Source organism: Dreissena polymorpha, chromosome 5 (genome assembly GCF_020536995.1).
Source record: "Dreissena polymorpha isolate Duluth1 chromosome 5, UMN_Dpol_1.0, whole genome shotgun sequence".
NCBI lineage: Eukaryota > Metazoa > Mollusca > Bivalvia > Myida > Dreissenidae > Dreissena > Dreissena polymorpha.
Genome location: NC_068359.1, coordinates 48,893,570 through 48,905,766, shown reverse-complemented (window position 1 = coordinate 48,905,766; position 12,197 = coordinate 48,893,570). Strand labels below are relative to the sequence as shown.

Genomic DNA, 12,197 nt, shown 5'->3' with positions numbered 1-12,197 from the left:
TGAATGCCTTTTTTTTCTTCTTTAATTGACAGTTGAGCTCAATCATGATTAACTGGTAGAAGTCTGTTTTATATTGTTATTTCAACAAGAGGCCTAAGTTATCATTTATCTTAACTGTTTGCTTATTGACAAACCTATTTCTCTTTTAATTTCACTGTCAGTAAACCAAGGTTGTAGTAAATGACACACATTCAGTGCATTTAACTTACTTTTACACTCTTAATCTTTCTTTCCTTGAAATGGACATTAAGCAGACAGTTCAGATAGCACATGAATACCTTAAGAAATAACACAATGATTATCACACCAAACTTATCAGTGTTTTTTTAATTGTTTTGGGAATAGGGCAGGGTCCCTTTGGCTTGGAAAAAATCATATCTTTTTCACTAAAATTGGGACATTAGATTTTTTTTTTTTTGGCTAATAAATTCCTTTAAGATTGAGAATAAAATTGATACTAATATTACTTTAACTTAAGTTTAATTCATAGAACTAGATAGGAGATGAACAAAATTTTGAAACAAGTGTACTCATTTATTTGGTTTTGGAAACCTTCCATTCAGAATTTTTAGGTTTCATTTGGGAAAAATATATACTTTTTTCCATAGGAAATGGGCCCCCATACCAGACCCAAATTTGATTGAAAAAAGAACACTGCTCATTCATTTCTATTATTTGTGGAATATTCATTTATGTGACTAAATTGTTTACCCTTTGATATATGACATTTGTGTTAATTGCAAATACATTTTAATGCTTCAATAATTTGCATATGTTTAATAATATTATTGCTTTCAACAATTATTTTTAATTTTGATCTGAAGTTACCAGACTGTTACCTTTAATGACCGTTAAGGTTTTGAGCCGGGCCCTGAATGCTTCCACTGTAGGTTTTGCAATGGATGCACATCCTGCACAAGAACGACGTTGCGCCCCCGCCAAAGGAAGACCCAGACGTGGAAGAAAGCTCCTCCGTGGCCAAAATGGCTTCCCGTTACCAGGATGACATGACAGGTCATAAAACACTAAAAGATTTCATTTACAGATCTAATGTAAAAGCAATTACTTTAAATTCACGAAAAATGAAGTCAACATTTTGGGCTTAGAGACCCTCATAATCATTACTTTTCTTAAAGACTATTCCAAGCCAAATTGATTTAAACAATTAAAAAGATAGGTCATGCAATATGTAATTAAGATCTTGACATGAATCAAATGTCACTGTTTTTCTGCCATCTTTTTACCAAGTACAATCCAGTTGAAGGCGAGGTGCAAAAGTTCTCATCATGTAGTCTCCAACCTTAAGGCAAAACAGTGAATTTTTAGTACACAACAATGTTTATACTGCCTAATGCACAAGGAAATATTAAAAATTAAAGTCATGGTAAGTGCCCATACAGAGAATTGTGTCTTCAAATAAATATTGTTGATTTTTAGCTCGGCTGTTTTCGGAGAAAACCCGAGGTATTGTCATAGCCAGCTTGCCGTCCAGTGTCATGCTAAAACCTTTACTTTGGCTCTAAAATCAAAGTGCTTTCACCTACAACTTTGAAACCTCAAAATTATGTAGCTGCACCTTGATGAGTTCTACATGCCACACCCATTTTTGGGTCACCAGGTCAAGGGAAGGTCACTGTGACCTCTAAAAAAAAATAAAAAATATTTCATTCTTCTGACAAGCTTTCATTAATTCAAAACTGCACCCGCAGCCGAGCGTTGGCACCTGCTATGCAGTGCTCTTGTTTTTTTTTATAGAGTATAGCATTGCACATCTGAAATATTTAGTAACTGTAACCTGACAGGGACCCTCCAGCGCCCTAGGTCTGGAATATCGAGACCCAGTTCGGGCGTGTCACCCCGCTCACAGACTCCGCTGCCTCAACCACCGGCTATCAACCCCACCCTACTCTCAACCAACCCACTGCCATCTGCTGCACTGGTTTATGCTGCTGCAGCTTCAGGTAATTCTATTGAAGGTTAATGAAGGATCCTGTTGTAATTGTTGTTGTTGTTTTTTGTTTTTTTTCCTAAGAATTATGACGGTGATATTTAATTGAATTAAGTTGTGTTATTGACTGATTTCTTATTGTGACTGAGGTGAAATTTGTGTGCATGTGAACATAGTAATATTTTAAATGAAATCTCTGTTTTTAACTTATGTGTTCTTATACTGTTCACAAATGAATGAGCTTAAAATGAGACAAAAAAGTATCACAGTTTCCGTATAAAATATTGCAATTATTGGAAACTATAATATAGCACATCTCCAGTAGACAACAACAGTACACGGATTGGTATCAATACCATACATGCCATAATTTTTCAGACCAATTCCGGGACATTTAGTTAAATTGTCCGGGACTTTTGCCGATTTTCCGGGACATGTATAAAATGTTGCGATATTTATAGACATATGCATTTTTGGTACGTTTTTTTGTTTGTTTTGCATCGTTAATTGCAATAGTTCGAAAGCCTATCCGAAATACACTTGATCTATTAACGTCAAATTAAACATTACTACTTCCGTTACTAGATACAAACCACGTGTTTTCAGTGTAAGCGTTCTAAACATAGATGGTGACGTCCCTGCGTTATTGTTATTAAAACCAGTGTGTAACGCGTAGTTGTTGATACGCGTTTTGACATTGCCAACGCAATTCAAATTCACTTATTATTTTTAACGTTATGTTTACTGGGGGTTTAGAACAAGACAATAACAAACCTAGTGAAGATGACGTTTTTATATGCTTACTTTTTTACTCAACTTCTTTGTCGGTTAAACGTGCGAACATAAACTGCTTTTAATTTTTTACTCAGCGATGTTGGACTTCAGATGTGTGAACAACTGTCCTTTGCCCTTACGCAGGGGAAAATAATGACTGTAGTAGATTAAAGTCAATTAACAACCACATTAAACAATGCCGCCTTTTCGGTTTGACTGCGAACGTAAGACAATCGATATGATAACAGGACCCCTGTTAATTGATCGATTTTGACACGTAGGGTAGTCTGCCTATTCGGGTAGGCATTGTCATGGAGACGCTGCAGATATACACAGATTCGAGGTGAAGTTAAGCCTAAGATAAGGTACATGTATATATGGTTTTTGTAAATTCCGGGACATTTGACAGATTTCCGGGACAGCGGGACAAGTTCTTTATTTCCGGGACTGTCCCGGACAATCCGGGACGTATGGCATGTATGATCAATACAGTGTTGATATGCAGGAATAGAAATATTGAGTAGATTTAGGTCTGGGCTAGGTATTTTGAAGTCTGTCAGGGCAACAAGCTTTTTTTTACAAACCTTGAAACAGTTTTCCTGCTGTTTAACAGTTGTTTTTTTTTATTACAAAGATTTGGACATGCATTATTCATAGAATCATGACAGCAATTTTATATATTGTCTGCTTTTTTTATTAAAAATAAGTATTTGATAGTTGTGAACTTGGTTTTGGGCTACTTGTATTTTGGCAGGCTAACAAAGTACAAGATATAGCTGCCATTCTAGGCTATCTACCATAAAAAGTTGATTTCTATCCCTGGTGTGTTATTTGACAGGCGGAGGTATTGCCACAGATGATAGATGACAATACTGTATTGGTGTGTTATTTGACAGGCGGAGGTATTGCCACAAATGATAGATATCAATATTGTATTGGTGTGTTATTTGACGGTGGGAGGCATTGCCACAGATGATAGATAACAATACTGTATTGGTGTGTTATTGGACAGGAGGAGGTATTGCCACAAATGATAGATATCAATATTGTATTGGTGTGTTATTTGACAGTGGGGGGCATTGCCACAGATGATAGATATCAATACTGTATTGGTGTGTTATTTGACAGGAGGAGGTATTGCCACATATGATAGATATCAATACTGTATTGCTGTGTTATTGACAGGAGGAGGTGTTGCCACAGATGATAGTTATCAATACTGTATTGGGGTGTTATTTGGCAGGAGGAGGTGTTGCCACAGATGATAGTTATCAATACTGTATTGATGTGTTATTTGACAGGAAGAGGTATTGCCACAGATGATATATAACAATACTGTATTGGTGTGTTATTTGACAGGAGGAGGCATTGCCACAGATGATAGATATCAATACTGTATTGATGTGTTATTTGACAGGAAGAGGTATTGCCACAGATTATAGATATCAATACTGTATTGATGTGTTATTTGACAGGAGGAGGTATTGTCACATATGATAGATATCAATACTGTATTGGTGTGTTATTTGACAGGAGGAGGCATTGCCATAGATGATATATAACAATACTCTATTGGTGTGTTATTTGGCAGGAGGGGGTATTGCAACAGATGATATACAACAATACTCTATTGGTGTCTTTTATTTGACAGGAGGAGGTATTGCCACAGATGATATATAACAATACTCTATTGGTGTGTTATTTGGCAGGTCGAGGTATTGCCACATATAAAAGATACTGCATTGGTGTGTTATTTTACAGGAGGAGGCATTGCCACAGATGAGGACAGTCTTGGACTTCCATTGAACATTGTGGACTTCAAATCTCTAAAGCCTCACATTGCCTTCCTCCTGAACATCTATGGCATAACTTTCGTAAGTTGAGTGAATTTAATTCAATGAAATGGTCTGAAACAATGGTGGTTCTTTTCATGTGTTAGATCAGAGGCAGCCCTCAAAATATCTTTTATTGTCCCCTACCGGTGAAAACAGAGGGTTCTTATGGTTTGCGCTCTGTCTGTCTGTCTATCAGTCAGTCACACTTTTCTGGATACTGCGATAACTTTAAAAGCCCTTCATTCTCTTACATAAAACTTGAAACATGGATAAATGGCAATATGGAGATCATGCACGTCATTTCATTTTGTTCTTACGTCAAGAATTATGGTTGCTATGGCAACAAATATATAAAATAAAAATAAAAAAATACAAAAAAATACTGACAATGGTGGAGTTTCACCGGTAGGGGACCATATTGCTTGGCAAGCTCTTGTTGTGACTGTAAAAAAAAGTTGGACATCAGTCAAAATTCCAATACTGTGTCTAACATCGTATCGGTACAAGGTAAAAACGAAGTACTATGATGTTTTAAAACAATCGCTTTAATTTAAAATTAATGAGCATTACACAAACTAAACTGCTCAAGTGTTGTAACAAACTCCCCAGACATATATGAGCCCCATTCTGTGAAAACTGGGCATTATTGATGTGTGTAAACCTAATCCCAGATTAGCTTGTGCAGTCTGCACAGGCTAATCTGAAGACATTTTTCGCTTAGACTGGATTTGCGTTTAGAAGAGATTTTCTTTAAACAAACAGTTCCATGTAAGTGGAAAGATTCGTCCCTGATAAGCCTGTGTGGACTGCACAGGCTAATCTGGTACAACTGTACACACATGCATTAAGCCCAGTTTTCCCAGAACGAGGTTCATGTATATTCTTCAGAACCTGGAGGGAATACGTGAGGGAAACAGTGCAGATGAGATGGAAATGTTTGCGGCCATAAACAGGAAGTTCAAAGGCATCTTTCAGCGCCAGGAGAGCATGAAAACATTCAAAACTTACGACAGGATGGAGGTAAACTTGAAATTATAATATGTAACAGGGACTTCAATTAATATGTAACAGGGACTTCAATAAAAGCAGAATCCTTTTTTATGATCTAAGCAATGTTTAATGTTCTCACTTTGACTGTTGCAAATAACATATGCATTGCATCATTTTGACAAAAATCAGCAATAATAAGCTTACTCCAAAGTATATTTAACATGATACAATTTCTGTTTTTGGATTGTTTTTCTCTTAAGTTTATGCATAACAACATATGCAGACTATTGAAAAATTTCCAGATACAAAATAACACTCGACTAAAGTATTTTGACCCCAGAAAATTTCATGTGACACCTAACAATTTCAAGCACGGGGTCATTGACTGCAGGTTTTCAGAATCTTTTCAAAATCCATATGCAAAATAAGAGTTGTTTTTATGTTCAACTGGTGGAAATCCGTGGATACTACTATTTTCTGAAAAATGTATTGAATGTATTTTTAATTATACATATTGATTTGAAAAAAATGGTTTAATATCCTTTAAGGTATGGAAAAGATTTTTTGTATGGATATGAAGAATTTTTATGCGATTAAAAAAATTAATGAACTACACCAGAAAAATAAATATAACATTAATTACAAAAATAAAGTAATATGTCGGCATTTTTTAAATTACTTTTTATGTTCAGACAAGCAAGAAACCTCTTGTTTCAGAGGTAAGTTTCTGGGTTGAATATGGTTGTGTGTAAATGTTTCATTGTTAACTGTGAAAGATGTGTATTTTTGTGCTAATTAACATGCTTGTTTGGCTGTATGATGTATCAGAAACGTGTGTATTGCGTTGAATGTGAGCTAAATATTGGACATAATTTTGAATAGTAAAAATTGGTGATTAAATAAGTTATTAAAGGTTTAAATAATGTGTGCAAATGTTAGATTACAAAAATGTTTGGCTGCTCAATTAGAGGGGACCTTATTACATTTAGTAATTTCTATAAATGTTGTTGTATTGCAATGACATTATGGACTTCTACCTTGATTGTTTTAACAGTGCTTGTACATACATACCGCACGAATAAAGGGGGGTGTTGATCGAAACATTTTTTTTAATGGTTTCAAAAATGTCATTCTTTGATGGGGTTATGTAAAAATACGAATTGAAATGAAAAATACATTGTTTGAAAGGTTCTTGTAGATTTGCCAGTAGTACTGGATTTTGTTCTGATAACTTCATTGTTTTTTATTGATGTTACAAGCAATACAACATTTTACGGCTCAGAAGCAAAGTAAAATAGCTATACGCAACTAGTATAAAACCAGAACAGCCTGCAAATTAGTCACAGTCTATTCAGGTTTTATGCTGTTTACTGCTCATCAGTATCTTAGGGTTGGAAATGAAGCCTTTAAAACTTGAATCTAGCAAGAAAGGTGATAAATTTAATTTAATTTTTTAAGGAATGACAAACACGTCAAAATGTTTATCTGAGGGGTAAAGGGTAAACTCTTTCCCACTCAGAAGCAAAGTTAAAATGGCTATGTGCAAACAGCATAAAACCAGAACAGCCTGCGAGTATCTTGCAGTCTGTTCAAGTTTTATGCTGTTTGCTGCTCATCAGTATCTCAGGGTTGGAAAGAAGCCTTTAAAACTTGAATCTAGTTAGAAAGGCCTTTAATTAAATTTAACATTTTAAGGGACTGCAAATGCGTCAATAATACGTATCTAAGTGATAAAGGGTAAACTCTTTCAGTGCTGGAACCGAATTTTGAAGGCCTTTGCAAACAGTTTTGATCCAGATGAGATGCCACAGAACTATTCTGATAGTATTCTTTGAAAAAAATATCGAAGAAAATGCTAATTTTAGAAATTCAGCAGACGACATTTTAGCAGACGACAAATTTCCCAGCATGCAAAGGGTAAATTTAATTTAACTTTCTAAGGGACTACATTCACACCAAAATACGTATCTGAGTTGTAAAAGGGTTAATACAGTGTCAATGAAAAGGAAGTCAATTTTCTTACTCTATCTCTCAGCTTGGCCAGGAGAACTGGGGCGTAGACTCGCCAACGCACGCTCTCAAACAGGAGTCCAACTGGCTGCCATATGTGAAGCTGCGCCCGGAGCTGAACGTGGGTCAGGAGAAAATGTGGACCCAGCTACGGCAGGTCAACAATGTGGATGAGATACTTAGGATGCAGGCCAAGTTCCTGCATGTGTCTGATGCTGAGGTAAGAGACTTGGTATTGTGTTTTTAGCTCGGCTGTTATCGGAGAAAACCCGAGTTATTGTCATAGCCAGCTTGTTGTCCTTAAACCTTTACATTGGCTCTAAAATCAAAGTGCTTCCACCTACAACTTTGAAACTTCATATGTAGATGCACCTTGATGAGTTCTACATGTCACACCCATTTTTGGGTCACTAGGTCAAAGGTCAAGGTCACTGACCTCTAAAAAAAACAAAAACAAATCTTACAAGCATTCATTTATTCAAGCTGCACCTGCAGCCGAGCGTTGGCACCCGTTATGCGTTACTATTGTTTTTAGTCATATTTGCTGCTCCATTCCAAATCTTAAGAGGTAACCATTTTCCAATTGACAGCTTAAAATTCCGGGTTTAAGGTTTCGAAGCAAAGAAAATACTTGTGTATTTTTTTATGCCCCCTTTTGAAGAAAAGGGGGCATATAGTGATCGGACTGTCCGTCTGTCTGTCCGTCTTTCCGTCACACTTTGCGCTTAGGTTTTGAAAAATGCTCATAACTTCTATGTCCCTTGAGATATAACCTTCATATTTGGTATGCATGTGTATATGGACAAGGCCTTTCAATACGCACACATTTTTTTACCCCTGTGACCTTGACCTTGAACTTGGGGTCCGCGTTTAGGTTTCGAAATCTGCGTTTAGGTTTCAAAAAATGCTCATAACTTCTATGTCCCTTGAGATATAACCTTCATATTTGGTATGCATGTGTATATGGATAAGGCCTTTCCATAGGCACACAAATTTTTACCCCTGTGACCTTGACCTTGAACTTAGGGTCCACGTTTAGGTTGCAAAATCTGCGTTTAGGTTTCAAAAAATGCGCATAACTTCTATGACCCTTGAGATATAACCTTCATATTTGGTATGCATGTGTATATATACAAGGCCTTTCCATACGCACAAAAAATTTCACCCCTGTGACCTTGACCTTGAACTTAGGGTCCGCGTTTAGGTTTGGAAATCTGCATTTAGGTTTCGAAAAATGCTCATAACTTCTATGTCCCTTGAGATATAACCTTCATTTTTGGCATGCATATGTATATGGACAAGGCCTTTCCATAGGCACACAAATTTGTACCCCTGTGACCTTGACCTTGAACTTAGGGTCTGCGTTAAGGTTTCGAAATCTGGGATTATGTTTCGAAAAATGCTCATAACTTCTATGTCCCTTGAGATATAACCTTCATATTTGGTATGCATGTGTATATGGACAAGGCCTTTTCATAGGCACACACATTTTTACCCCTGTGACCTTGACCTTGAAGTTAGGGTCCGTGTTAAGGTTTCGAAATCTGCGTTTAGGTTTTGAAAAATGCTCATAACTTCTATGTCCCTTGAGATATAACCTTCATATTTGGTATGCATGTGTATACGGACAAGGCCTTTCCATACGCACACAAATTTTGACCCCTGTGACCTTGACCTCGAAGTTAGGGTCCGCGTTTAGGTTTCGAAATCTGCGTTTAGGTATCGAAAAAAGCTCATAACTTCTATCAAGCGTTTATAGGGGGCATTAGTCATCCTATTGTGACAGCTCTTGTTTAAATCTCAATACAACATTGAGTTCATCTCCCATCCAGTTCCATAAGTTGAACTTTAATAAATATAATATTGAAAACACAATTAACAGTCATGGAGTTCCATAAATGTGTCCGTTTTTTTAGGACTGTTGGGAAACTGTTTTGAAAGCATCATTTTGTTGATTTTCATTCATTGAATGTTTTGTGTATTATGGGTGTGTTTTTTTATAACCTGGAATCTACTGATTTCAAGAGGCATATAGTGATTGACATTAATCTGCATTTGGACTCATTAAGAAGGTCGAAATTCATGTTTTGTCTAACATTAATAATGCTTCTTACAAAGCTTTGATACTGTGTAGATGATTTCTTTGAACACTATCAGCACACCTACATCACCTTACCTCATTTTGATCTTGAAATTGACAAACGTTTGGACATCACCTGACCTTGATATTGGCCTAATTTGTGACTAAGACTTATTCCAATGTGCCAATAACTAGATACCTCTTTTTATGCCCCCTTTCAAAGAAAAGGGGGTATATAGTTTTCGCACTGTCCGTCCGTCAGTCTGTCTGTCAGTCTGTCACACTTTTGGTTTCCGCTCTCTGATTCAAATACTTTTCATCCAAGTAACTCGCAGTCTGTTCAGATTTTATGCTTTTTGCTGCTCATCAGTATCTAAGGGTTGGAAATGAAGCCTTTCAAACTTGACTATATTAAGAAAGGACTTACCGTAATTACTCTATGTTTTCGGACACGTAAAAATAATTATTTCTTTTCGTGTCCGAAAACTTAGATACGAAAAATATTCACAAAATACAGGTGTCCGAAAACTTAGAGTCGAAAATTGAAGTGTCCGAAAATAGCGTCAATTGTGTCCGAAAATAGCGTCAATTGTATCAATGACTACCGGTAAAAGCACGCGCTTGTAAAATACCGTGCCGCAAAGTATAAATTACAGTTAAATATGTTTGCACTGCATTTTAAATTATTTTAAATGCTTCATTTATGTGACCGAAAGTTACTACAAGTTTGTACTTTTACCAAAGAGTTTAAAGATGAGCATGTGATGTACCGATACACGCTAGTATGAACCTGTAATTAAGGCAATACAAAATCAAACTATGAATTCTTTGTTTGTTCATTTCCGATAATTGTTGTCTAACACCTTCTATTGTTCGTAAAACTTGCAAAAGGGTGCATCACACTTCGAAGCGTTTAGTATTTGTCACAGTTATATTACTGAGATGGGGTAGTACTATTGCGGTAGATAATGGAACTGTTTATTGGAACTACCCTTGGTAATTGTCATAACGCTTATGCTATCGGGCGAAACTATTGTTTAATACCAGTTTACAAGGTTATTTACCCAATAACGCATATGTAATGGTCCGTTGCCCTCAGGCATGCACCTGCCATGTTTTATGATGTTAATCTGGTTGTAAAACCCCATGATCGAAGTGTCATTAGATATCGAAAACAGGACCAAAATTTGGTAAAATAGCGCTGTAAAATATACTGTCCGAAAACTTAGAGACATTAATTATGGACGAAAAGTCGTGTGTCCGAAAATTAAGAGTCACGAAAAATAATTATTTTTGCTTAAAACGGGGGTGTCCGAAAACTTAGAGTGTCCGAAAACATAGAGTTATTACGGTACTTAATTTGATTTTCTTAAGGACTTCAAATGGGTCAAAATGCGTTTCTGAATGATGGTAAAGGGTTAAGTTATTTTGTTTGCTTGGTCATCTTTGCAGCACGTTCAAGAGATTCTACAGGAGCATGCAATGGCAGTTCGCAATCCCATCTCGGTGAAAGCAGTGAGGGTTACAACCAACCATGATCCCAGCAATATGAACACTCTTCAAGTGTGGAGGAACATTTACTGCAAACCGGAAATCTCCAATGAGTGAGAGCTGAATTTTCCAAAAGCCATATATTGGCATCTTCTTTTAACACTTCAACTTTATCGTCCCCATTTAAAATTTCTGTGTCTATGCCTGTTTATAGCTGCAATTTTCAATCTTTAGACACGGACTCCTTTAATTGGTTGAAGCACTGTCATTTGTCCACTACATTCTTCCAGAACTATCATTCAACTATCCAGACTCAAACGTTTATATGTTATAAGTGTTCTGTTTCAAGTTATGATTGTAATGTTTCAAAATGTGTATATGATGATAAACAACATCATGCATGTATGCTTTCCTTCATATTAGTCCAGATGTTTTTTAATAAGTTATTCAATGGGATTTTTTTGTAACACTTAGGATTTGATAAGGGAATAAACACTAAGGGTGTGATAAAGAAATACCCATTTTGGGGTCACTAGGTTAAAGGTCAAGGTCACTGTGACCTCTAAAAAAAATTTAAAAAAATCTGACATCCTTTCATTTATTCAAAAGTGAACCCGGAGCCGAGTGTTGGCACCAGTGATACGGTGCTCTTGTTCAAAATTTGCAATAGGTGTTTAAAAAAAGAAGACAAAATACAGAGTTAAAAGAAAAAAAGTACACTCTTTAAGCTCAACTGAACACCAAGTCCTCGTGTAAAAAAAACCTATTGCCTATTATTATAGCATGCTCGTTCGACAATAAGCTATTGTTCCACTGTAATGTTGCAGGGAGGAGGAGGACTAATATATTATTCTCGTTCTACAATTAGCTATTGTTTCACTGTGATGTTGCAGGGAGGAGGAGGACTAATATATTATGCTCGTTCTGTAATGAGCTATTGTTTCACTGTGATGTTGCAGGGAGGAGGAGGACTAATGTATTATGCTTGTACTACAATTAGTTATTGTTTCACTGTGATGTTGCAGGGAGGAGGAGGACTAATATATTTTGCTCGTTCTGTAATTAGCTA

The 12,197-nt window shown here is 36.3% G+C and overlaps 1 protein-coding gene across 1 annotated transcript in view; it reads left to right on the top strand.

Moving 5' to 3' along the window:
• LOC127880743 (uncharacterized) overlaps positions 1 to 12,197 on the top strand; it is an 87,519-nt gene that overhangs the window by 5,871 nt on the left and 69,451 nt on the right. Inside the window, exons 7-12 of the mRNA XM_052428111.1 lie at positions 891 to 1,014; positions 1,803 to 1,961; positions 4,484 to 4,596; positions 5,446 to 5,577; positions 7,583 to 7,777; positions 11,090 to 11,241. Of these exons, the coding sequence (XP_052284071.1) occupies positions 891 to 1,014; positions 1,803 to 1,961; positions 4,484 to 4,596; positions 5,446 to 5,577; positions 7,583 to 7,777; positions 11,090 to 11,241 (875 nt within the window). The remainder of the gene's footprint in view (positions 1 to 890; positions 1,015 to 1,802; positions 1,962 to 4,483; positions 4,597 to 5,445; positions 5,578 to 7,582; positions 7,778 to 11,089; positions 11,242 to 12,197) is intronic.